The 26,782-nt window shown below is 40.0% G+C and overlaps 2 protein-coding genes across 5 annotated transcripts in view; one reads left to right on the forward strand and one right to left on the reverse strand.

Moving 5' to 3' along the window:
• The window catches only part of LOC306762543 (striatin-like), a 30,147-nt gene extending 19,772 nt beyond the window's left edge, over window positions 1-10,375 (forward strand). Inside the window, exons 4-17 of one of the 2 annotated variants that reach the window (XM_079249067.1) lie at window positions 289-367; window positions 1,467-1,637; window positions 1,761-1,896; window positions 1,986-2,160; window positions 2,991-3,101; window positions 4,770-4,913; window positions 4,985-5,121; window positions 5,999-6,174; window positions 6,627-6,674; window positions 6,764-6,885; window positions 6,974-7,141; window positions 7,231-7,371; window positions 8,431-8,619; window positions 8,814-10,375. In XM_079249067.1, coding sequence (XP_079105193.1) covers window positions 289-367; window positions 1,467-1,637; window positions 1,761-1,896; window positions 1,986-2,160; window positions 2,991-3,101; window positions 4,770-4,913; window positions 4,985-5,121; window positions 5,999-6,174; window positions 6,627-6,674; window positions 6,764-6,885; window positions 6,974-7,141; window positions 7,231-7,371; window positions 8,431-8,619; window positions 8,814-8,983 — 1,967 coding nt within the window. In that variant the 3' untranslated portion in view covers window positions 8,984-10,375. The remainder of the gene's footprint in view (window positions 1-288; window positions 368-1,466; window positions 1,638-1,760; window positions 1,897-1,985; window positions 2,161-2,990; window positions 3,102-4,769; window positions 4,914-4,984; window positions 5,122-5,998; window positions 6,175-6,626; window positions 6,675-6,763; window positions 6,886-6,973; window positions 7,142-7,230; window positions 7,372-8,430; window positions 8,620-8,813) is intronic. The other variant, XM_079249068.1, reaches the window with a different exon arrangement.
• Window positions 10,376-10,852: 477 nt separating this feature from the next.
• The window catches only part of vit (vitrin), a 25,200-nt gene continuing 9,270 nt past the window's right edge, over window positions 10,853-26,782 (reverse strand). The window contains exons 4-23 of one of the 3 annotated variants that reach the window (XM_079248890.1): window positions 26,178-26,334; window positions 25,949-26,082; window positions 25,792-25,869; window positions 25,043-25,240; window positions 24,488-24,532; window positions 23,970-24,008; window positions 23,824-23,874; window positions 21,573-21,635; window positions 21,021-21,077; window positions 18,942-19,016; window positions 18,657-18,722; window positions 18,126-18,188; window positions 17,463-17,525; window positions 17,140-17,187; window positions 16,532-16,597; window positions 14,907-15,054; window positions 14,722-14,825; window positions 13,839-14,065; window positions 13,245-13,758; window positions 10,853-13,060 (exon numbers count right to left, since the gene is read on the reverse strand). In XM_079248890.1, the coding sequence (XP_079105016.1) occupies window positions 12,882-13,060; window positions 13,245-13,758; window positions 13,839-14,065; window positions 14,722-14,825; window positions 14,907-15,054; window positions 16,532-16,597; window positions 17,140-17,187; window positions 17,463-17,525; window positions 18,126-18,188; window positions 18,657-18,722; window positions 18,942-19,016; window positions 21,021-21,077; window positions 21,573-21,635; window positions 23,824-23,874; window positions 23,970-24,008; window positions 24,488-24,532; window positions 25,043-25,240; window positions 25,792-25,869; window positions 25,949-26,082; window positions 26,178-26,334 (2,375 nt within the window). In that variant the 3' untranslated portion in view covers window positions 10,853-12,881. The remainder of the gene's footprint in view (window positions 13,061-13,244; window positions 13,759-13,838; window positions 14,066-14,721; window positions 14,826-14,906; window positions 15,055-16,531; window positions 16,598-17,139; window positions 17,188-17,462; window positions 17,526-18,125; window positions 18,189-18,656; window positions 18,723-18,941; window positions 19,017-21,020; window positions 21,078-21,572; window positions 21,636-23,823; window positions 23,875-23,969; window positions 24,009-24,487; window positions 24,533-25,042; window positions 25,241-25,791; window positions 25,870-25,948; window positions 26,083-26,177; window positions 26,335-26,782) is intronic. The other 2 variants (XM_079248891.1, XM_079248892.1) reach the window with 2 other exon arrangements.

Below are 26,782 nucleotides of genomic sequence, written 5' to 3' on the forward strand. Positions count from 1 at the left end.
CTGGAGCAGATATTAGCCTTTTGCGGGCATCAGAATACTTAATTACAATATCCACTGAAGCATTAGGGTGTTCCTCTGTATGCTGTTTTGGATCTGATAAAGGTTTCTGCCGCTGTTGTTATTGTTTTCTTTGACTGTAATTCTCAGCTGCCTTCAGTAAACAAAAAACGTGTCTAGTATCTAGGATGCTGTGAAGCTGGAATGTTCTGGTTGTGTGTAAACTGGAAATAATGTCAGCGAGTGTGCTGTTTGTGTAGCCCTAATTTGTGTCTTTCTCTTCTCCTCCAGACGAGGCCAATGAAAATGAGACTTCAGGCTCACTCAACAATCAGCTGTCCTGGAAACAAGGCCGGCAGCTACTCAGACAGTGAGTGGACACACTTTTATTCCTCCATTCAGAAAATCATCTTCAACCCAGAAACCTACTAAGTCTGCTGAAATGAATTAGATTGAAATATCTCAGTGTTGACTGGCCTCTCGTTGCATTTATCTGAAACTCCATGGTTGTTTGTAACACGTTTTGACATGGACTACTGGGATGGCTGGATAGAGCAAAATGTAAATGGAAGAGCTCCCTCACATGGATAGTGGCAGCCATTACCTGCTCTCTGTTGGTCTTCTTCCCTCTTTGTCTCATTTTTCCTTTTCTTTTCCATTTGCATTTATCCTTTTCCTCCCCTCTGTAGCAAGTGAACTCAGGGCTGTGGTTATCATATAGTACTACTCTCCAGTCACACATAATCCGCCCTAACAGGCCAGATGATGAAGCAGTCGTGTCAAGGGGGAGAATCAATAATGTGCTACTACACCCCTCCCCCTCAGTTAACTGCGTGCTAAAATTGCCGAAACTTCTATTCCACCCCTACTGGGTTGATGTAATATGTGACGTAGAGCTCATCTTTCCACAGCAGAGCCGATAGATGGACAGCTAATAGCTGTAGCAAGTACTCAGACATGAGAATATGAAATTGCAGACTGCATATGTTCTGCAGTAATTCAATAGTCTCTGCAGTACTTTTACTGAGATTCAAACTAAATAACATTTTGGAAAACTCAGGAAGGCATTCATTTCTAAATTGAAGTTTAAAAAATTATAAGGTGTTTTTGTAATGTAGATGATAATAAAGATGGATTAAATTAAAGGATTAATTTTTTTACATTTCCACATGACTATAACACAAGACAGTGTGTAGCAATCACTCTGACATGCAAAATGCTTAGTTTATCAGGTAAACATTAAACTGTTTATTTATGTTTCATGTTTACTTAGTAATGGGGAAAAGAACAGGAGGTTGGACAGTGCTGTGATGTAAAAATAAGGCTTATTTTAGACTATGTTATGTGTATGAAAGAGGTACGAGGGAACTGTCAACCAAAGATGGTGAATAGAACAACAGGTTGCAAATTATCAGCTAAAAACTGGCTGATTTTTTTATTTACATTTAAAGAAATGTATCTGTTTGCAGGTACCTGCAGGAAGTGGGCTACACAGACACCATCTTAGATGTGAAGTCCCAGAGAGTCCGAGCTTTGCTTGGACTTGCAGGAGATGGTGGCGGAAGGACAGGTGAACGGATGAGTACTGAGCCTTTGGTCAATGGGACTGACTCAACAACAAAGGGCATGGGCACCAGGGGGTGAGCATACTGCACGTATTCTTTCCTTAGACGAGTGCACACTTTTGTATTTACAGTAGAATATTGTTGGTATAACTGTCTGGTGATGCTTCCATCATTGACGTCATTGTTTCTACTCTAAAGGAAAGCTGAGCTCTCTGACACTAGTGCTGTACTGGAGGCCTTTAAATTCATTGAGAATGCAGCCAGTGAATTCAGTGATGAAGATGAGGAGGAGGATAGTGAGGGGAAAGACAGAAGTAATGTGGAATCCAGGACGGTAAGAAAATAATCTTCCTTCATCCACAGGACTTGTAGAGTTATTAAAGATCATATAAATTGGCCCTGACTACTCTCCCTCCCCCCCAGATCATGAGGAAAAAGCCTTCTTCATCTTCATCATCATCATCATTGCCAGCCAGTATGGACACCAGTGAAGACCCTGACACAAAGGAGGCACTTCAGGGCTTTGATTTCCTGTCTAGTCCTGATGAGATGGACACCTCGTCAGAGTCCAGAGGCACTGGGGATGGGACAGACTGGGGTGAGGAATGCATGAACACACCATGAGCAGAATTGGAAATAGATGCCTAGAAGTATGATTTAGACTTCACATACACAATACAGTAGCAATATTTATTTTCCTTTTCCTGATCATGAGCTGAGAAAAGACAAGCAGTCACTTAATGGTGTAATCCTCCACTTTTTTTTTTTTTTTAGTTCTCCACTCATAGTTTGGTGACTTTTCATGAAGTATTTGCCGTTCATTTATCATGCTGTGATCATTAGTCATGATGTTGAGTGTCTGTTTAACCCACACTTTGTGATCTCTTCCACTGTGTTTTCCCAAAGCCAGCCTGCGACCACATTGTGTGTTCCACTTGTGTGTCGTCACAGTAACGTGATTCCCTTTGAGTCACACAGATCTTTAGACTGAATCCAGACAAAATGGGCTTAATGCCATGCTGAGGTGTTTTCTTTTAATTTGAGCTCAGATTGAGTCATGTGAATTAAATAATTAGATTATTTAAATGCTTACAGCTGTCAAAATCTAAGAATTCCCCACATGACATTAATGTTCCTTCCCATCACTCTCATTTGTGACAATGGAAAAGAAATCTTAAAGATATTCAGGAGAGGCCCACGAGTGCTGCTCCCAATTGTTTAACATCACTGAAGGGTAGTGGCCTACTTAAGAATAATTGTTCTCATCTTAAACTGCACAAACTTACAACTCTTCTGGAGCTTTGAAAAACCTCCAGCGGAAAATGAATGAGAGGTGTGTTCACCTTGCCCACTCTGCAAGGCCACTCATTTCTCGACCAGGGCAGTTCCTCAACAGCCTCTCGGTCTGGTTTTGTTCCCCTTGTGTAGAGAAGGACGAGCAAGGTCCCATTTCTGAGGCCTGGGATGTGGACCCGGGCCTGATAACCAAACTCAAGGAGCAGTACAAAAAGGAGCGCAAGGGGAAAAAGGGGGTGAAGAGTAAGTCACGTTAGGCATTGCCTAACTCCCTCCCTCTCCTCTCTTTGAAGAGCCTGTCTTTTCTGAGTTCGACCAAAAAAACCGCAAATCGAAAACAGAACATCTTCATTGTTTTTTTCACCTCCTCCTCTCGCTGTTTCTTGTTATGCCTCTCTCTGCCTTCTTTACATTTCTTACTGAAGTCTCTTCAGTCTTCTAGTGAGTGCTTGCGCAAACAGAATCTGTCATGATTTCCTTTCCCAAGCTGTAATGTTTTATGCATGTTTGTCTGTCCCATTTAAGTCTTATGATTTGTTAATACTCATGTCTGCATCATCATCATCTTGTCTACACTGTTTAATATCAGATACTGATATGACTGAGCTGTGATGAGAAGTCCATCTGTGCTCCATCTGGGATAGCAGTAGTCTATGTAGTCATCTGTTTCTGTGTCCTCAGTCATAATAACATCATGATCACCATCTTTATCTTCATCTCTCAGCCTTGTTGATATTACAGTAACAATAATTTTGTCCCTGATTCATATGATAAATACAAAAGAGCTTTTTTAGTCTCTCAGGGAAGTGACTCAGCTGAATGCTACCACTCTCAGGATAACAGACCACTTTAGCTTCATTTAGAAACTGAGCACTTTCACATTTCACATTTGAAACCCAAGCTCTGCTTTCTCACATTGTGATCATTAGAGATTAACAAGTCAGTTCATCTTGCTTTCTTCTTCACTTTACTGCAACAACACTCTTCACACTTTGCCTTCTCTTCCTCTAGTTCTGCAGACGTTTTTCCTCACGTTCATCTGCCGCTTTATCACTTTGAGTGTGGAGAAGAGATCATGTCAAGAGATTTTAAAGGATTCATGTCAGTTTCTGGCAGATTTAGATCAATGCAGCATTATTCACATGTGTCTTGTGAATACAAATAGCATGGCAGCTGGCTTTCCTCTGACCAAAAGGAGGGAATATTGACTCATGCACATATGAGGATTTTAAATAGCCTCTTGCATTTTGCTGGTAAAATCTGTTACATCATTGAAATATGATGATGGATTTAATAGAGTTTGAAAATAAATAAGTTTCTTTTCTACATTTTCAGCAAAGAAGTAATATCTTTAATGTATGTTTGTGTATTATGACTGGTAGTTATATGGCAAACTTAATTTCTAATCAAGTAAACATTGCTAAACTCTTAACGGTCAGTATGCTAACTGGGCTGAGCAGCTGCTGGCCATTATTTCATATTGTTCTTATATAAATTAGTCAGAGGTTTCTGAAAATCTTGTACATTTTTTTGCCAGAATTAAGTTTGGCTAAGATGCTGTAACTGGTCCAGTTGGTGTTTCAGCCTGGTTGAGACCGGCTCTGTTGTAAACGACTCTCTCCACACTGCCCACGCTTTTCAGCTCACCTTTGTGTTGAAAAGTGTTTAATTATTTTTCTTTTACCTTTTCATTTAACAAGGACTCTGCTGGTGGCCTTCATTTATTTTCGAGTTCATGTTGTGAATTTATTGATTTCATTTCTTCCCTTTCAGTGCTGCTTTCTTTCCATCTTCGTTTGCATTCTGTCTTCCAGCCTGTGCACATTGTTTGCAGATCAAAAAATTATTTTTTTCCCCTGCTCTCAACATCACTGTATGTGTATTTTAACTGTCAACTGGATTTGTTAACAGGACCCAACCGGTCCAAGCTGCAGGACATGCTGGCTAACCTGAGAGATGCAGAGGACTTGTCTCATATGCAGCCACCATCAACCCCCCAGTCCCGACCCAATGTGGCTCGCTCTAATGAACATGAGGGAAACCGAACAGAAGAAGGTACTTTGACTGGGTTGTAAACACTCTACTAATCACAATCTGTGTAGTTTATCTTTTTTTTTCACCCCCAGTTGAGGCGCTGACTTTCCCACCATCCTCAGGGAAAGCATTCATAATGGGCCCAGATGAGGCCATGGAGAGCGAGCTGGGTTTGGGAGAGCTGGCTGGACTCACCGTGGCCAATGAAGCCGACAGTCTGGCATATGATGTGAGTAGGTAGATGTTGCTTGCATGCACTAAGCCATGGGAAGCTATTTCTATTCAAGCTGTCATCTGAACCTTTTATCCATTGCACTCTCCTCCTACCAATCAAAGTTTTATTTTAAATCATATGCAGAAAACTTGCTTCTCAAACAGCTGATTTTACAGATGTTCAGGGAGGCTTCTTTGATGATGTCATGTCTTTTGTTAATAACATTAAAGGTGGAATATGTAAGATTTTCAATATTTTCAAAATAAATTAACTAATAAAATAACCACAATCACAATTGGATAGTTTTTTGAACATGTAGGTTCCAGTCTGTCCATATTTGATGCGTTATTAAATTACAAGTTTAATTAATGACAAATGACAAAAAGCACTTTTTTTTTACTGGTAGGCAAACATTTAGGAAGGGTCTTTGTCATTAATTAAACTTGTAATTTAATAACGCATCAAATATGGACAGACTGGAACCTACATGTTTAAAAAAAACTAATTATGATTGTAGTTATTTTTTTAGTTAATTTATTTTGAAAATATTGAAAATCTTACATACTCCACCTTAAAGTAATGTGGTTGTAAAATTACGTTGGGGATGATTCTAATTTGTTAAAAAAAAAAAAAAAAACAATAAAACAAAGGACTTAGAAAAGGTTCTCTTCAGTCAGATCACATTTTAGGTTTTATTTTACTTTTGTTTTCACAGTGAATCTGTCATTTAATCATCTGTAACATCTGCTGATTGGTAATAATGAGCAAAGCTCGAAACATGATTTAACCGGGCTAATCTGTAAAACTTCCATAACTCTGGCTTTGTGGATAAACATTTGTGAAGCTGCTGACGCTGTTACTTGGAAGTGAAGATGTGATGTTGTCTTTTCAGATTGGCAACAATAAAGATGCCATGAGAAAAACATGGAACCCCAAATTCACTCTGCGCAGTCATTTTGATGGGATTCGTGCTCTGACCTTCCACCCTGTGGAGCCCGTCCTCATCACTGCTTCAGAGGACCACACTCTCAAGATGTGGAACCTGCAAAAGACTGCTCCTGCCAAAAAGTAAGAAGCTTCCACTTTTTCTGACTAAAATTACATCTTTTTACCTTATTAGATTAGACACTCACATCTCAGTCTTTAAGAAAAAAATAACTCCTTTTAAAGCAGCCTTATTAAAGCAGTAGCTTATCCTCACTGCATCAGTGTCACATGAAGAAGCAGGAAGCTGCCCCCATGTGATAGAGAACTGATGTCACTCTGCATTGGAAGACACATTACATCATAGTACAACTCTGCAGCCCACACAAAATTTAGGTCAATGCTCTGCATTTATTTTTGTGTACAGAAGTGATTTAGAAGTCAAGTGATTTGTGAATAAGACAGTAAAACAAGTGATGAAACATTGTTACATAAGCAGCTGTAAGTCAACTAACAATAATTTGCAATCAAGCCATTGACAGAAAGGTGGGACTGCTGTGTGCTTTTGTGTTAATTAATGAACACTTTGTCTGCAGGAGCACATCTTTAGATGTGGAGCCCATCTACACTTTCAGGGCGCACAGGTAAAGATGCTAGACTTCAGTCAAAAGTATTTATCAGTTTTGTGTTGTTTAACAGAACATTTGATATTTCATTACTATTTCAATCATAGGGGGGCTGTGCTGAGTGTGGTGATGAGCAGTAACGGGGAGCAGTGTTTCAGCGGGGGGGTTGATGGAACTATCCAGTGCTGGAACACTCCCAACCCCAACATCGACCCCTACGACTCCTATGGTTTGTTTTTTTCTTTTTGATTGAATGGAAGAATTTTCAGATCGGATCATGGTGTCTGACTCTGGTTGTCCTGTCTTGTCTTTGACAGACTCATCAGTGCTGCGGGGAGCGTTGAGTGGACACACTGACTCCGTTTGGGGTTTGGTGTACAGCAGTGCCCACCAGCGCCTCCTTTCCTGCTCTGCCGATGGGACAGTGAGGCTGTGGGACGCCAACACCACCTCCCCGGCCCTAGCTGTGTTCAACGAAAACAAAAGTGCTAATTTGATTCATGGATCTTATCTTTCCTCAATTTTCTTTTAAATTAAATGGTTAACATGTTTTTTTTTTTCTTCTCTATACCAGATCTGGGAATTCCCTCCTCTGTAGACCTAGTGTGCAGTGAACCAGCTCATCTGGTCACGTCCTTCACAAATGGGCAGATTGGCCTCTTCAACATGGAGACCAGCCAGCTGGTCCTCAGTCTGGAATCCACTTTAGAGCCCGGTAAGGTTGGACTTGGAAGTCCACTACTAATTACGCCACAGGACTAAGTCTTATTAACAACAATATGTTTTTTTTTTTAATAAGTACTGGATATTGTTTCAACCATTAAAACCAACAGCTGAGGAGGGTAATGATAACAATTTATTGACGCATACGGACCGTTGAACTGTCTGCCTGTCTGGTGAAAGCTTTTTACTTGCATCTAGTGGTGACAAAAGGAAGCACATTTATAATGGCGAAAAAATAACATGAAAAACACAGTTTTTCTTTGTTGGGTTTTTTTTTTTATTTTTTTTTTTTAGTTACCAAGGTTACAGTGATATATTGAATTCACGGTAATGTTGAGGATATCAACTTTTGAATTCACATCTTTTCTTTTACAAAATAGCATATAAAATCAGGGAAGTCAGTTCGATTCAGTATACTCTGATGCTTTAGTAAATGACCGGTTTCGCCTGTAAAGCTGTGTCAGTGTGTGAATTTCCTCTTACTTGCGCTAGAGCCACACACCCCTCTTTCCCTTGTTTAAATTTAGGACAGATCACTATCAGACAGGAAAATAACTCATCATTGTTAGGGATACTTAGAAATTGTGCTAATTAATGGTGTTTCTGGAACCGTGTTAACACTTCAGATCCAATCAGTATTTATTTATAAGGCAACAAAAATTGCAAAAAGCAAAATAATAAGCAGGACAATAAAAACAATTTATCAATATTAAAATACAGCATAGCTGAAACAAGCCTCCACATACCAAATTCAATAGTATAGCAATTTAAAACCACAACTAGACTCTCTCTCTTTGTCCTTCTCCCCCCTTCTCTCCTTCCCTATTCTATACAAAAATGAACAGCAATCCCTACTTTCTGTCTCTTTACAGAATGTAGGCGTTAAAATAATTAAGGCCCAAGAAAATTAAGACATTTATAAACCACTAAAAGAACGTTGAAATCAACCCTAAAATGCACGAAAAGCCACTGCACTGATTTTTAAAAACTGGTTTAGGTTTGAAATCCTCTTGCTTTGCAAACTCTAATGTGCTGACTCCTTTTTAACCAGGAACTCCCTGTCAGATCAACAAGGTCCTCAGCCACCCCACTCTCCCCATCACCATCACTGCACAGGAGGACAGACACATCAAGTTTTTCGACAACAACAGCGGGAAGCTCATTCACTCCATGGTGGCCCACCTAGATGCTGTCACCAGTTTAGCTGTAGACCCAAATGGACTTTATCTCATGTCAGGCAGTAAGTACCCATCAACTAGTTTTTTCTTGTTCTGTCTATTATTAGACTTCTTTCCCTCACTGGGATAAAACTGCTACAACATCCATTTATAGATTAAATGAAGTCCAGTTTCCAACACTGAATCCTTACTGAATTTCAGATTAAATCAAGCATTGTTGATATGGTTACTTTTCCGTTATCTCACCTGCCCACAGGTCATGACTGCTCTATCCGTCTGTGGAACCTGGAGAGTAAAACCTGCATCCAGGAATTCACAGCTCACAGGAAGAAGTTTGAGGAATCTATCCACGATGTGGCATTTCATCCATCTAAATGTTACATCGCCAGCGCTGGGGCAGACGCTCTTGCAAAGGTGTTTGTATGACGCGGAGCAACATGTTCCCCCACAGCCCTGCTCTCTGACTCAGTCTCCTGTGAACAGGGACCAATAGAGACACAGCAGGGGAAGGACCATCAGCCAGGGGTCCAGTCCCACCTCATAAAGCCAACTGGTCTCCCGTTGGACTTTCAGACTGTGTAGCCGCTACCCTCAAAACAGGCTGTGACTCTCCATAGGAAGGGTTGGCAGGGAGGCCAGTCAGGAGAACTGGTTTCTGGTCCCCCACCCATCATCCAGGCAGGCCTGGGTGTGACTGCAGTGCCCCTTGCAGACAGACTTAAGATTAACCTCCACCAAAAAGGAGGCTCAGGACGAGTGTTAGCGTGGGGTGAAGAAATGAGGTTTTAAGCCCCTTCTTCCTCTGCCCATCCCAGATCCCTCAGGCCGTCAACCTTCCCTTTCAGACAAACCAGGTCCAGCCCCTTTTACTCCAAGTCAGGTATTGTGTTTCAGAAACATGGGGTACTCAAGGCTCAATGGAACCGTCACGGAAGCCTTTCACTTCCTCTTCTCTGCTTCCCAGACTGACTCTGCTTGCTGGCCTGCCTTTGTTTTCCTTTTTAAATCCCATATTGACAAATGTGCCTTTGCTTTAAAAAGGTCTTGAAAATTTGATTTTAATAAGCTTGTTTTTGGGAACAGGGAGGGAGGGGATGGTGGAGCGTTTTTGAGCTGGTTGTCACAATGTTGTTGATTTTAACATCCGATGTAAAATTACAAATGCTTATAATAAACAAAATATATATTCAGTCTTAAAATTTACTGTGCAGCGTGAATTTGAGTGTCCTTTTTCGAGAAGTGTGGTTGGGTAATCAGTTTTGTGCTTTTCAAGGCAAAGCTGGTAGAGTGATACAGACCATTAAATATATTGCCTGTTTGTTAGATTCAAGTAACTGTACACTTCAGAAGTAAGATTACAAATATATGTGTCAAAAGTAAACCATCTAGGTTATATAATTACACCTCAAACTTGGTTCTAGATGTCAATTTTAGGAGTAACTAACAGATTTTGGCCAGTTTGCTCTTGTTTGAATTGATGGCGTGTACTGTATGTAGTTTTTCCCCAGCTGTGTGGACATGCTTTACTACAATGTGATGTATCATGTCCTGATATTTACAGTAGTACAGTGTTTAGCAGGAAATTAGTGCAGTACTTTAGGAATATTTGAAACGATGAGTTTAACCATCCAACACTGAGGGAAAAAGAAATGTCCTGCAATTCCAGTTTACTGTAAACTGAAGAGGTTTAAAAGTAAAGGAAATAAAAAGGCAATCAAGATGTTGTACATGGAGAGTACAACTTCACATGAGCCATTTTCTCAGTCACTGGTTTGTACATGAAGATATGTTCAAAATAAAAACCTGCTGTAAAATGTTCTTTGGGCTGTTGTTGGTATTTCTTTTTTTTACAACCAGTTCTAGACCAGTTTGTTTATGTAAATGATGAGTCTTCATTACATACCAGATTAAGTCATGGCATTCAAAGATGTCAGACATACAGTGAAGGCCTCGATGATTTAGTCTTGTCTGATTGGCTCTCCGGACCCCAGTTAGGAACCCGATCCATTTTAAAGTCTAACTCGCATATAAAACAATTTCTTCAGACGTTTTTCTTTCACCTTTGAAATACTGCTAAAATTTCAAAACTTCTGTTTCAAGTCGAAAAGAAATCTGCAGAAAAACTCAGTTCAAAATTTTTATTCCTTGTTATGGGGCTGCAGCAAAAATGCTCTGAAAAGCATCCCGCTGATCCAAAATGCTGCAGCAAGGATCTGATGAGTCGAAAATTAAACGTAAACATGGAAATCTTCATGTCCAAGTTCCATTGTACAGTAAAAACCAGATGATTTCATATTTTCCCAAAAGAGCATTTTACTCCAACATTGCAGGTTAACTTGTTACTTGTGTTTTTTAGAGCAGAATGGGAGGCAGAAGCTTTGTGACCAAGTTCCTGTTTTATGGAGCCAGCTCCCAGTTTGGGTTCAGGAAGCACACACATTTTCTGTCTTTTAAAATTAGGATTAAAACTTTGGATGATCCTCATCTTATTGTAGTTGTATTACTACAGGCTTCTGCTGGGGAGCCTCCATTTCTTTCTCTTTACTATGTTTTCCTCCTTGTACAAATGTTAATACGTTATTATTGTCATGAACGTGCTTCTCTTTTCCACTCTCAGCAGACTTAAAAGTTAGGGTGCACGTTGGCTCCTCTTTGCTGTTCCCTTCACCCCAAACTGGTCAAGACAGATAGCCACTCTTTCCAACTCTGGTTCCATTAGAGGTTTTCTTTCCTTATATGGGAGGTTTTTTTTTCTTCTCCTTGTCACACATCTTGCTGTCAATGCTCAGAATGGTCATTAAGCTGAAGGTGCAACCTGTTGATGCCTGTATCAAGGAAATAATTTTTTATTAATTAGTTTTAACGCAGTTATTATGGATTGGACTAATGTGGATCATGTAATAAATTTGTTTTAATTAAATAGTAATGAATGTGATTAAATCAAACTGTCTGCAAAGGTGCATTGGGATAATTGAGAATTGAACTGAACTGAATTTAACAAATTTCTCCATCAACTCAATGACCACCCAGGACAAACTGGCTACATTAAGCTCTTTTTTCCCCACTGTGTTTATTTTTATTAAAAACTGCAAAAAAAATAAAATAAAATATATATATATTGATCAATTATCTGAACATTCTAAGCAAAGGCTTTAATAAGCATATGTACAAATAAGGCATAAGAAGGATAAAATCATAAATATTCTTTCAACAAAACCAAGTAATGCCTGCATTATTAGACGCAGCCACTGCTAATAGAATGATGAGATCATGTACTTTTACTCCTGAAAAGCACATTTTTAATCTGCTATCACTCTATACATGATACACAAGTCCACATCCTCATTCTATATTAATTTGACTTTCACACTCTCTGCTTGGTTGCATGTGAGAATCATGTAGAAAGTACCAGCACCAGACGTTCACAAAAACTTGGATATTGTCCTTACTATCAAGTCTTCTTTCTTAGGACGATAAACATTAACCATCTGTCATAGAGTGCGTCCTCTTTACAGAGAACTGCACAAAAGCACCATGTTGTTAAGTTTATAAAGTATGTTAAGCAATAAGATGAAGTGCAAGGCATGCTTTAAACCTATGCTTCTCTGCAAGAACTATATCCCAGAAAGGCAGCGTTATATGCATTACTGCTTAGTTAGGTACTGTAAGATTTATGTAGGAGCTTTATTAGTGTTAAAAAATAATTTACAAATGCTTTAAGAAACAAATTATATGTTGCTAAGTGTTGATAGTTCCCCATTTTTTTCTGTTGTTAAATAATACAAACCTTAATGCAGAAAACTTGATGTGGCGCAGTGGGAGTCTGCTTAAGGAGTCCTAACAAACAAGGCTTCAAAATGTGTTGGATAAATATTATTTAGAGAAATATCTCACAGCCTACCACACAAGATATTCAATAATTATTGATTCATCTGTAAAGCATGTAAAGGATTTGCTAACATCAATAAAAACAAGTTTAAACTCAATCCTTTTATAATGGTTGACCTAATGGCAGCACGTATTTCACTGATGAGGACAATACTGCTCTCTGAGACACCTCTAGAGAACAAAAACAGGTTGTCTGTTCGCACCTTCTGCTGTTTTAATACAAAATCCTGATAGATTTTGTATATTATTTTGTCCAAAACTACAATCCTTGCCTAATTTCAAACCCCTCCCTTCATAAATATGTGGCACTGCGGCCAATCCAGCACCAACATCTGGGCTAAGGACTGAGTAAATTTATGTTGGAGCTTCTTTAAGACAATCCCGAGCCGACATGTCCCTCTCAACACCTCCTCCCCATTCAAATGTCAGCCTCCCCTCAGTTTCTGGGCTGAGAGTTAAACTCCTGGCAGATGTTGTGGATGATCTTGGGCACAAATTTGTAGAGGTTATCAAACTCATCTACGAAGAAGGAGTGCTCCTTGTCTGGGTCTGTGGCGATGTACTCCAGCTCGTCGTGAGCGGCCCAGGCGATGCCGATGGAGTAAGCGATCACACCTGGATCAGGAGAAAGGACAGGAGATTACATACACAGAATTGTATTTCTGAATCTGTGTCAAAGTATTTGTTAATAAGATAAAACCTTGTTAGATTATCATGCAGTTTTTTGGGTTTTTTTTTTACTGAGGATTAATATGAAGGCTAATATTATCTTTAGTTAATGTTGTGGATGACCTCTGACCTTGGCGGTGGACAGCCAGCGCAGGTGCCCTGACGTCATCATAAGAGCGCCCATCTGTAATAACGATCATAATCTTGCGCTTATTGGGTTTGGATTTGCTGAAAAGCTGTTCTGCTGCATACGTGATGGCGGCACCAGTACTGGTTCCTCCGCTCCAGTAGTTGATGCGCTTGATGGCATTCAGCAGCTCAGCCTTGCTGTTGTACTGTCCAAAGGCAAACTCCAGCCTCTGCTCATAGGTGTACTGCACAGCTCCGACACGAGTGTCTGTGTCAGAGATCTCAAACTCTCTTGTGACGTTGGCCACGAACTGCAACACCGTGCGGAAGTTTCCAGTTCCAACACTGCTGGAGCCGTCGATGACAAATGCAATGTCGTTGGCGTTGAGGCAAGTCTTGCTGCAAACCAAGCGGTCTGTATCACACACTCTCTTCACCAGGGGCTGCAAGGCCTTCCTCAGGGAGAACCAGCTGTTCACAGGAAGGGAGAAGAAGCCGTTTGTGCGACACACAGCCTGTGAGAGGAAACAAGACAATGTTTCCGAATGTTTTCACAATTTGCCGTCAAGCGCACACCTCTGTGGCGATACCGCACCTTGTCAACAAAGTTGGCTTCAACTAGGTTTTGTTTCTCATTCTCATCAGGGCCCTCGATGGTGACAAAGAAAATGTTGATGCCAGACTCGCGGGCAAGTCGAGATGCCTCTTCCACCTTGTCTGTGGGCCAACCGTCCACAAGCACAACAGCAACATTGGGAGCTCCTCCCCTGTTTCCATTGGCATCGCTGAAGTAGTGCTTGTTGATGTAGGAGAGGGCTTTTCCTGTCAGAACACCAGAGGGCAACAGGGAGATGGTTAAATTATGCTACATCCACTTTCTGCACTAGTCTGTTATGTTGATGTGATGAAGAAATGCTCTCCATGACAAGCTGGAAGAGGAAGACAACATATACCAGATAAAAACTTTACACAGCATATATTATGGAAACAAATGAACTTATAACTGTCTGTCATCACAAACATTGTCTGGCATAATCTTTTTGGTGGTCTTCACAATGGTGGGAGGGATTCAACTGGGAACTATAGAGGCTTTTACAGCCACTCACACTGCTGTATGATTAGCGAGTACTTCTGGGCAAACAACAGTATTTGCAGCATGCAGTATATAGCAGGTCTTAAATTCACATGAGGTAGTGATGCAGCAACCAGAGCAGGAAAAACTGCACTTGGTCTATAACAGCAACAAGCTGGTAAAAGCAAAAGGTTTTTGTCCAAAGGAAGAGGAAAAACATGGTTTCCTAGAAGCAGGACTGTAATTTTGCTAACAGTGTCTCGCATCATATTTAGATTTAATTCTATCCTTGAATGTGAAAATGTGCTTGGGTTGTAAACCACACGATAATTGCACCCCTTTCACTTTCACACTTTGTGTTTTCTAGCCAGTTGATGGAAATGACAGCTAGCAGCGGGTCACTTACCCACATTGGAGAGGCCTCCCTTCTGCACAATTTTATCGACGGCTGACTTTACCTCCCGGGAGTTGGAGTAAGTCCTCAGGCTGAGCTCTGTCACGGGGTCATCTCTTCAGAAGAAACAACAGTCAAATTATATTTTTCTCCTCCCGAACTGATCCATAAGAGTGCAACGGGAACAAAAAGGTTACCCGTATTGGATGATGCCCATCATGGGTCCAGCTACACCCACGTTAATGACCTGAGCCACTTCAGCCAGGAAGTCCTTTTGTATCTTGAAGCGTCTCTTTCCAATGCTCCAGCTCCCATCCATCAAGAAGGCGAGGTCCACTTTACAATCTGCAAAGGAAAGGGTTAAACAAATGCCACATAACTATAAAGCTTGGTCATATATTTTGTGGAAGAGGATAATATTCCAATGTTAATATCTGTGAAGTGCAATAATTTGTCATCCTCTGCTATTTGCATCTCCTGTGGTCCTTTTATTTAGCAATAGCTATAATGAACTACTTCTAGTAAATGTTGATTAGACATTGTAATAGCTTTAGAGAGATTTAAGGCCATCACTCTTTTAAAAAAAAAAGAAAAAGAAAAAAGAACAGCTTCCCCTCTGAGATGTTGGTGGGTTTCAACACACAAACTGCTTACATTCCCATGGGATCAAGATCAGGACTTTGATTTACTATTTAAAACCGTTTAATCTTCAATAATAAGTCATGATATTCAGTTCACCTGAGAAAAATTCACAAGTAAATTCAGATTTCACTATTTTTTTTTTACATCAAGTGGTGTAAAAACAGGACAGAATCATGACACTGTCTCCACCGTGTTTCACTGATGGGATAAAGTTGTCACAGTAGACACAATGTTTTCCTTTATTCAAGCATGATGCTTTTCCCTGAGACTAAAAAATCTAATGTAATCTGTATATAGAACACTTTTACAACAGCCTTCTGCTTTGTCCAAGTGATCTTTGGTTAGAAACATACAAGCAGAAATGTAGCAAAAAAAAAAAAAAAAAGCCATTTACACACTGATCATTTGTGTTTAGTGCTGTCCTTGGGGAAGATTAACACCAGCCACTCAAGGTAAGCTTTAAATCCCTAAAATTTGCTTATTTCCTGTGTGACCTCACAAACACCATCACACATTGCCTCCTAAAACTTTCAGACAATGGTGAACGTGTTAAAAACTTAACATTTATAATGTTTTAAAGAAATGTTTAAATAACAATTTGAGAACTGGTGTTTTCCACTTCACAAAAAGGTAAATACTCCAAAACTACAAAGCCAGTCTGAGCAGGGGTTACACTCTGGACAACGATGACATATTTATGTCCTCATTTCAAGAGATGAGGATTGAAAAAGAAAATGGACTTTTACCCCACAGCTCAATCAGCTTAGTGGAGCGATAATAAAGCTTCAAACACACCAATATCTGCATCTCTGTTCAATTTGATATTAGGAAAATGAAAAACAACAATGATAGAGTCATGGTAACTGTAGCCTGCCTGTTTCTGACACGTGACTGCTAGCGTAAGGAAAAAAAAGTTAGCAAATATGGAAAGACATCTAGTGAAAATGCATTCAATATCAGATATAGACAGTTAAATAAATACTGTGTTATGTCAAACTTAGATTGGAGTAGTCATGAATGCAAAAACAGTTCTACTGGGTACCTTTATGGCATGCCAGAGATTTCCATACCAGTCAAATGTTTGGACACATTTTCCCATTAGATTCAATTCTGTCCCACTTCTGACTGGTGTAGTATAAGTTTGAAAAAATAAATATAAATTTTGTCATGAGGGACATACTTGGGTCTCCCTGTGCCACCGGCTCAGGTGCTCTGGGTGGGGGCTCCTGTTCTCTCATGCTGAAACCTGAAAAACAATACAGCTCAGTAAAAATTTTCCTTTTCCATATTAAACTCTGAGGATCCTAAGTCAATAAACAACATCCTTTCATCAACAGAAACATTACGAGCTCTCATGAAAACCTGACTTCTTTTTATCTATCATGCAGCATTTGTATGGGATGGGGTTACATAAATCAGCTGGCAGTTGCATTCTTTCCACCATCCATTACAGAGAAATTATTCTTTGTCATGAATATATCTTCCACTCTCTTACAACTCAGATAGAGCAAACGCCTACTTCTGCCGAATCCTCTAGAAGGTTCATTTGGCACATATGCAGCTTTCCACTTTTAAGAGATCCCAAATACTGGCAAGTATTTGTTGTAGCAAACATCATGCTTTAAGCAACCATGCCATTTGACTTTCACCCAAACTCCCTTCAATTACAGGCTGAGCCTTTTCCTCAGATAGCCTTGGTTTGGATTGTACTTACAGTCAGAACTGAGGGTTTACTGGCAAAGTGACTCTTCTGGTAGGCAGAATGAGAAGAAGTGCAAGCAAGCTCACCAGATTCATATATGTTTGCTTCTGGCTTCCACACACCCACTGGCTCCACTGCACAGACGATATTGTACAAGCTGTTATCATCTTTCTAACGCAAAGCAGTAATCAAATAATTCATAAAGCCTACCACAAAAGTTAATTTGACATCAGTAGATTTAGCAGCCTTTCTTTTTCTTTTTTTGCAAGCAGAAAAGCAATTAGCACCATCTTACAACTCAGTGATTTGCAGAGAAATGACGAGAAAGTGAAGAAATGCGTTACACATGCTAGATTATACACCCAAGCTGGGACCACACTGGACTGTAGCCATGGTAGCTGCTCCTTACCTTTAGTATGGGCTGTATCCAGGGGCATTTTATGGCTGCCATCAGAGTCAGGGGATTGGGGGGCTAAAAGTAAAGGCATTATCAATGAGGGCAAACTGTGACACGAGAAACACAAACACTCTGTGGCATTATAGCCTTGTTCCACGTTGCTTCCACGTTTGGTTTGGTTTGATGTGTGGTGGTATTTTTGTGGAAATGGCTCAGCCTTTGGTTTTCCAAAACACTACATTTGGAAGCTCAGCTGTGCCTTCAAAGAGATGGAAGCACAGCCTGTAATGAATGAGTTGGTTTTTTTGCTCTTTTGTGTCTTATGAGCAGATCACATTTCATATTACAAAATCATGTTCATTAATATGAAGGCTAGCATTGAAAGCAAATCTAGTATTATTTCTGTCACTTGATTAAATGGTTGGATTATTTGCTTTCATGTCCAGTCAAATGGAAACTGACCTCAGTTTAAAGTACTGAATAGTGACTACTCTAAAAGTCTTGTCTAATTCATTCAAGTGCTAAATTAACGTGCATAAGAATGGCTGTTTCTGGGAAGATGTGTACCTCTACATCACTGAAAGAAAACAAACAGGTTCCCAACCTGTTCATGTCATAATGTAAAAAACTGAAGATGTGTTAGTGCCCAATACATAGAAACACAAGTACACTTACGGTAGGATCCAAAGTTATAAAACCAGCGGTCATACTCTGAGATATCAGGCCTGTGATCCCGAGCTAGAGGAGGATGTTGTAAAACCCATTAGTGTGAAAGAAAGGTCAGAAGGAAAAACCCATGTTTCCATGGTTGTGATTAGTCACACATCCCACCCAACCAATCACAGACCAGTGAAAACAATGGCTTCTTTTTATTTTTTGCAGAATTATCACCTGACAGTATATCACTCTCACATGCACCACAATCCTGCAGCATGCTCTTTTTCCACACTTCAAAGAGTCTCTCATATGGCAGGCAGATGGCATGTAAACAGTGTCCTGACAGACACATTGCATGTATTCACACATGGAGTTTATTGAAGACATGCATGGTCAGCAGATACCAAGTTGTATCGATCGCATGAGCATGCTGTGCTTCCACATGCAGCAACAATGGATATAAGGCAAGTCCCTTTTGGAGTAAAAAAGGGACCATGTTCACCAAAACTGTCATGTTTTGGTGTTTTAGGAGAAGGCCGAATTACTTACCTGTAATGTCAGATGTGTCTGTCTCACTCCATGCGTATCCTGAGTCTGGAACTGCATAACTAATATCTGAATGTACAGCGGAGAGGGTGGCTTTATCAGTGAGTGTCAGAATTAGCATCAGACTGTTTTTCTATATGCCCCATCTGTAATTTACAGTACTTGTCAATAGATTCATGTCAGTGAAGAGTGAAAGGCTCTCAGTCCTATCTTAGCTCGTATGAACATGATTCGAAAGGTTAACATTTAAATGGGCAAATTACAACTGATCTGTGCCATGTTTGGTACCTGCTGGTCGTCGAGCTCCAGGGAACCAGTCAGGACGAGTAAAAGAAGGGGGTGGCCAATCCCTTCTGGGAAAAGCTGTGCAGAGGAAGATTAGAAATCTGCATTCAGGACAAGCATCAAGAAGTAGCGTACTTGTGAACTCCACTAAGACAACAACGCTGTTAGTGGAGTGTGCACAAGGGGTTAAGCTACCAAACAAACAGTAGTCATTCAAACAGTCGGGGACTAAATGACTAAGGTTTGTTTAAGCGAAATGTACGAGTTTCCTTTCTACCTTTAATGTAGAAAGACGTTCGAAGCCTAATTAAGAGAATGCCTTTCCCTTTTTTTTTTTCTGGCTGCTTCTTCAGACCCCCAAACAGTGCTCATACAAACTTCACACATCCAAAATGGATTGTGGATGATTGATATATAATTAAAGATAAGAGACCCAAACAGCTGGGCAAAACCATAACATTGCACCCATTCTGTCTGAACTTACTGAACCATGACAACACACTTCACTTAACCTCTCCTCTGTGGTGGATGTGTCGCTTAAACAAACACACAGCTCAGACTTTGAGGTTCCCATCCAGTGAAGACCTGGTGAGCAGGGTTTTTTGTTTACTAGGGTGGACTGAGAGAGCCCAGCCAGCCTTCCATTGAAGCGTGGGAGTATTATTCTAATGCTGGTGTCAAACCAGGGACAGTGTAGATAGTAGGACATAGAGATTAGGCTTATCTGCTACTGGTCAAAAGCCCTGCAGTGGACAGCAGACAGTATTGTTGGTTTTTTTCTATTAAAACAGGTTATTTAAAAGGATTGAGCTCAATTCTTTCATTTATAATCGCTTGAGCGATCACTGCGGCCAAAAGGTCAGAGCAAGACCACTGATAACGATCATTATCTACCGTTGGCCTTGCTTTGCTACACAGCTACATATGTAAATGCTGAAATACATTGTGTGAAGGTGCAATGTGTCATTTTGGTGAAAGCCATGAACCACAAAACTTTGCACAGGGGTATTTTTCCACACATATTGTCAGCTGTCAGGTTTACATGTTTTATAGTAAACGCCAGACCAAACAACATATGAAGTAACAAATCTAAACCTCAGCGTTGGAAAAGTCAACTTCAGCAAACAAGAAACTCCTTAAAAGACACTGCTAGCTCCAGGGGTAAAGCTCACCTTCACCTCTGAACTGTAACTAGCTCCTTGAAGACTTACCCCAAGGGTATCAATAAATTCTTTAAAAAAAAAAAAAAAAAAAAAAAAAAAATTACACCTATCACAATACCTGCTTCCTGCACTGATCAATATCTAAGCAGCAAAAGGTTAATTGAATGTCTGGTTTCTGGTATCGTCTCATCCGGCTTAAAGATGAAATCCATCATTTAGCCATCACTCAAGCAGATACAGGCCTGTCTAAGTTGAGGGCGTCTATGGTTTTACATTCCACAAAAGAAAAAAAAAAATAGAGCACATTCCTCAGAGAGCCACATCTCCTCTGGTTCGGGAAGATTTTTATTCATGACAAACATAGAGCGGACCCAGATCCTGCCATGCTGTGGATTGGATAATGTTTCTCTGTGGGAGAACCACTGGTCCACTCGGTGCCGCTGCTTTCATCTCTCTCACCATCTCTGCGAGCGTTATAAGGAATGGGACAAAACCAAACCACATGGAATCTGTCATAAGCTGTTATTACCGTACTGACTGCATGTTTCTCACCATGGCCTTATCTAAAAGAGTTTTCTGAGACATATCAGATTCACTGGAACAATAATATCACATCTCTCTTCATCTTTGAGAAGCATGATGGCACTCATTGCTCATTTTTCTTTGATTTTTATTTATTTTATTTTATTTTTTTGTTGTCGAATGCAGTGAAATTTGAGAAGCTGCTTATATTTCTCCAGGACATTTAATGAGGTCTGGCAATCTATTGAACTACAGGATCCCACAGAGGGTAAACATTAGTGCTGCTTTATAAAACATTTTACCTACAGCTTTATGGCCCTAGTTATCCCCCTATTTTATCCAAACTGTCTACGTCGGGGTGGCTGAAGACTCCTGCTCAGAGTCTGCAGACACTTACCAGGGTTTGAGTGGCTCATGGTTGGAGTCCGTTCAGGCGGGACAAGCCTGTTGAAAGCTGTTTGTAGTGATGAGAAACAGGCCAAAAGAGAAAGAAAGGGGAAAAAAAAGAAGGGGAGGAGAAGCAAAAGAGAGCTTCAGTTCTGGACCTCTGTCCACAAATGCAGCCCAGCTGTTTTGCTTTGAGGAGAGTTAAAGGCATTTTCTCCCCAGCATGATATCAAAAACAATAGGATATATGCTGGGCGTCGCCGTTGGCCGTAATTTGGCCATTTTCATCTTGTAGAATGAAAAGATAACTGAGAAGATGTCCTTGATGACAGGAAACGGCAGTTATCATGAGAGGAATGTTAGGTGAGATGCTTGATGGGGCGGATTAGTAGTGACCCCAGGGTAAAGATCACAGGGGCTTATGGGTGTGAACACTGGGGTCTCCTGGATTCTCATTTCAACTGACATCTGTCCCCCATTGCTGCCCTTGACCCAAATTCCTTATCAGCCCCCCTCATACCTACCTGTTAGTTACTGTGTGTGTGCTGTTGATGAGACTGACCTGGGCCAACAGGAGAGGATGACTGCCTCCTGATGGCTGACCCCGCCTCTGGTCTGCGGACACCTGGAGTCAAGATAATATTAGGATCAGAGATTTATTTATCGTCAACAAACTGGCGTCACAGTACATAGAAATTTGTCTTGGAGTACAACCTGACCACAGTAAATGGACAAAATTGAACAAACACACATGCAGGATCAGGTAAACTGCAGATAGACACAGTGCAGTTACTGCAGATTAGAAAGAAAAAAACGTGAGGTAAACAGGAGAATTGAAGGGAAAAAAGAAGATCTTCTGCCCTGCCCCTATGAAATTAGATCTATGAAATTAGATTGTTTCTTCACGCTGCCAGATAAAGAAACCCAACAAATATCAAACATTTGTATGTTATGAGCAGAAATTTCTAAAACTCACAGCAGATAACTCTGACAGTTGTTTGAAGTACTGATGGGTGTATATAGAAGAAAACTGCAAATCAAATCTGTGTGACAAATAATCAAGATTATAAACTGGTGAGTGCCCTTTAAGGACCACCATAAAAAGATTAGCTGACTCTGCAATCCAGCAGTTGCAGTAAGCGAGGATAAAATGCAGCAAAGCCAAAGACTATTGCTGTTTTTAACATTTATTTATCCAAGACGGTTTTACTTCTGTCTTTTTGAGAAGTGTCCTATAATTATAGGAACCCTGAAGTAGAAAATATTGTCTTGAAAAATGCCTTGAAATCTCAGATGCTCAGTTTTACAGGCTGTATGGGCAGTGTGGCTTTGGGCATTCAGTTCACTGCTGTGGTACGTGATAGAGCCGAGCAGTTGTGTGAAACAACCATGTACATTTACAAAAGGACAACTTTTGAGTATTGAGTGTACTGTTGTATCATGCTGCTTCCCAATACACTGTACTTTATACATTAATGCATATAATTAGGACTTGAAAAACTATCATGAAACAATGATGCAAACCAAAATTCTTACAAGGACAATTTATCATTTTAATATATCTAAAATGAGTACTATTAGCTTTATATAACAGAAATATTACTACTAAATATAAACATTGTTTACTGGTAAGGAATCTGGAACAATAACCCTAAAATTCACAATGATTATAAATAAGACCATTTTTGTCAGCTTCAGTGTATGCAGTATATGACCATCAACAAGACAGTGTTAGAATTTGAAGACATTTAATCTTTGAGCCTCGTTTAGGTTTAAAACTATTAAAATTCCCAGCTTTTGCAGTTTGTGTCGTGTAATACCTGAGAATGTTATGTCATACTTTTCAATAAGACCAGCAAGCTTGCATAAATCTGTTGTTTGCATGTTATTATCCCTGCAGTCCACTTCATTTACAGCGTCACACTGTTCCAACACTTAAACTGAATGGCAAAATCAGGATGCTATATTAATATTGATTGATGCGACTACCAAGCATTAATATGCTTTAATTTTACAACAAGCTTTTGTTGATTTCCAGAGCTACTTGTGACAAGCTAAGCTTCTTATTGCTTTACTAATGTGTGTAGTTGTTCTCAAAGCTTTATTTTATTTGTGGTTTTGCTACTTTTACACAGATAAAACATGTTCCACCTTATTTCACAGATGTCAGCAGTTATTCTCATAACTGTCCCTGAAAAATCAATTGTATTATTTCATTCCTAAATTTTGTGTCTTGCATCGTACTCAGATTTTCTTCTACAAGTAAATATGGTCATGGTGCCCTGAGGATATACATTTTTGATTTTCATTACCAGCAGCAGTTAAAAATTCCTAACTCATTCTCCATGTCATAACACTGCTAAGACTTACTGTAGTAAATGAACTTATCCATGCCAAGTGAACAAAGTTCACACCGAATCCAGATAAAACCGGGTCTATGTTACTGTTGGGTTGCAAACAGTACAAATGTGACCTCCACTGTTAATGGGGAAAGATATACGTTTATCCATTCATGCTGTAGAGATTAAATTACCTGCATGTTTCCAACATTCGCTCTGTAAAATTATATAATATGCTGCATAAATTAAGAAATAATTTCTCATAGATGAAAGTGATCAAGCAACTGTGCTGTTTGTAGAGTGCGGAGTGCGGTCAATGTTAACGGTCATTGAAAGAATCTGTGCACATACAGAAAGTAGATTTCATGCAGAGTAAGAAAAATGGAAAAAGATGGCAGATCAAATGTGGAAACAATTTCTGGCCGTCAAAGATAGAAATAAACAGACACATTAAAGATAAAATGACGTATTTACCTGTGCCGCCATGTTGTGGCGATCTGTTCGGATAGGAGCTCCCTCTGAATACTTTGAATAAATATCTTTGTTTAGTTACACTTTAGTCATCATGTGTCACGAAGGATTTTCTAACAGTGTTAGTGTGAAGGAGAGTGTTTACGTACCTTGGCCAGGACTCTTTCCTTGACTGTTCTGTGACTGTCCTACACCAATAACACAATGTTAGCAAATTTATGGAACCAGTCAAAAGTTTAGCTTTTGACTGGTACCCCATACCACCATGCTTTGTCACAATGCATCACACATGCATTGGATTGTATGCATCACACTTTCCCATTGGATTTAATGGAAATGTGTGTCCAAACTTTTGACTGATAGTGTATACAGAAATCAGAGTTGCAAACTGAACTATTTGCAATTCAATTTAACTATGATTTTACTGTTTTTGTTTGTTAGAAATACAAGTTGTTGCTCTGACAGTGACGAACTTGCTTCAAAAACAGCTTTTCAGGATATGCATGACAAATCCTGAAGCACGCCACTCTCACAGGACTGATGCAAAGCACACACCCCATGCTTGGCATAAACACATACTCCAGAACACCCCAACATTAAGCAACACCACCAGAGTCCCTTACACCACCCCCTGATAGAAAATTAGCCTTTGTTTTGCTTCACTTACTTGAACCCGTGGCAGCCCCATGGGTAAGGTATGGGTGACTGCTGCCTAGATGGAAGAAAGACAAATGGGTGCTGGTATGGAGCGAAGGCAGATAGTGTTACAGAAAATGAAAGGAAGAGAAACGCTTGGGAGGTTGTCTGGCAGACAGCCCATCTCATTTGCACACATACCTTAAGATACTGCGGCAACTGTCTATCTACTCTGTGTGGCTGCATATCTACAAAAAATGCTCCAGACTCAAAGTGATTACCGTCTGATGGTGTTTTCATTTCATTAGTGATGAAAGGTCCGCTGATCTGCTACTAAGTCAGTAGATCAGATACAACTAGCAGGAGTGTATTAACTTCATCACAGACCCAGCTGTAATTTTTCATAATTACAGTTGTAACTACTTGTAATTACCAGCTCCAATCACCCGTCTTCATTGCTCAGTTTCACATAAAGGAAAGCTTGTTCTGGCACATATCAAATACAGGATCCTGATGTTGTTAGTCAGGCGTCAACCAGGTGTCTCCCTGGCTGGAGATATTAAAGTGTATGCTTGTTTAAAATCACCTGCATCCCTAATTTTATGAGGAGCAGCTCGGGCCTTGGAAGGAGCAACTGATGGTGTAGGTATAGTTGTAGTGGTGGTTGTAGTGGGAGCCGGTGTGGTGGTAGTAGTGGTTGGTTCAGGAGTCGTGGTGGTGACTTCAGGCACTGTTGTTGTAGGCAGTACTGTGGTGACTGCAGGTGATTTGGGCTCTTTCTGACCTGAAAGTAGACGAGAGTCATGGAGAAGGATGGTTGGGAAGGAACAGCGCCTACAGTAACCTCTGTGTTGTAATACATTCTTGTCATTCTTCAGCCGACTGCAGCAATTCAACTCCTTCTTCAAACTAAGTTCAACATGTCCAAGTCAAATGCAGGGATGCTTATCCAGTAACCTTTTATCTCGCGGATGCACTGAACCGGTGCTGTTAAGCACAAAGAAGTCTCATCGGCTTATTTAAAATGAGCCAAAACTTCTCAGAAAAGTAAAGTTTTAGATGCCTTTAAACGTCTTCATGTGATGATTTACACTGAAAATAGCATAACGACTAAGTTCCATATGAGAAAATCACATCAAAGTTAAGACTTTTCCTTAAAAAAGTGAAATGGAAAACAAGACGTCTACACAGTATATGTAATGAATAACAAATCACCAAACCAGTTCTTTCTGAAAGCTACGGCTGAAAAACCTTGGATATCTTTCTGTCTGAAAACAAATGCATTCAAATTTAACTGCATAAAATCTATAGAAGCACAAACAAGCCATCTCTCACTTGTTTTCACATAGGTTGGTCTTGACGGAACGTAGTCCAGCGTGGATGGATAAATGACTCCTTTCTTCTGCCTCCCCACTGAAACACGACAGAGACAGCTTTTGGTTGGAGTGCTCAACATAAGAACCATGTTTGACGTGGCTTAACTCATCAATACCTGAGACCACAAATGACTCCCTCCACTTGGGTAGAGAGAGTGAGCGCACCCCGTTAGAATTGCTGCCTTTGTAGGTGTTCTGCCCCGCCATCTTCCTCACAATCACCTTTCCTCCTGAGTTTGTGATGATTCCACTGTAAAAACAAAACTTTAATGAAATCACAACAAGAGCACTTTGATTCAGATATCTCAGGTGATATTTGTTCACGGTCATCCCTCTGCTCCCAACCTGTGGATGGCTGCATTGCAGATGCTGGAGATGGAGGCGAACACGCCTGTCCCGTAGACCTGCTGCTTGGTTTCCTTGCAGTGTGCAGGACATCTGACTATGAACTCTGTGAGATTGATCTTTCCTGCCCTGACGTCACAGTCTATGTCTGGAACAACTGTGGACAGAAGATGTAGCGGATGACAGATTGAGGCAGATACTTCTGTAATAGCTTATCAAACTCAAACTATTGAATAAAAAAAATTATATTTATTCTTGTTTGAGACTGAATTCTTTCTTCTTTTTTTTTTTTTAGATTTCTGGTATTGGACATAAAGGACAAAGGGAAGTTTTTGGGAAATGTTCTATGATGCTTCACCTGTTTCTGTATTAGATGACTTGGACTTCTTTACCTTTCTTGTTTAAATACCCCATATGAGTTAAACTGAATTTTAAGTCAGATTCACACATGTCCAGGCTGGTTTGTTTTTTTGTTTCCACTTTTTGGTGGAAATCCTTCAGTCATTTGGCACTATGGTTTAGCGTATCAGGCTAAAATAATCCTGCAGTGTAAAACCTTCAGAGACTGGGTGTCTTGTAAACCAGTATTATGATATTGATAGTGC

The sequence above is a fragment of the Telmatherina bonti genome, assembly GCF_933228915.1.
Source record: "Telmatherina bonti genome assembly, chromosome: 11".
Lineage (NCBI taxonomy): Eukaryota > Metazoa > Chordata > Actinopteri > Atheriniformes > Telmatherinidae > Telmatherina > Telmatherina bonti.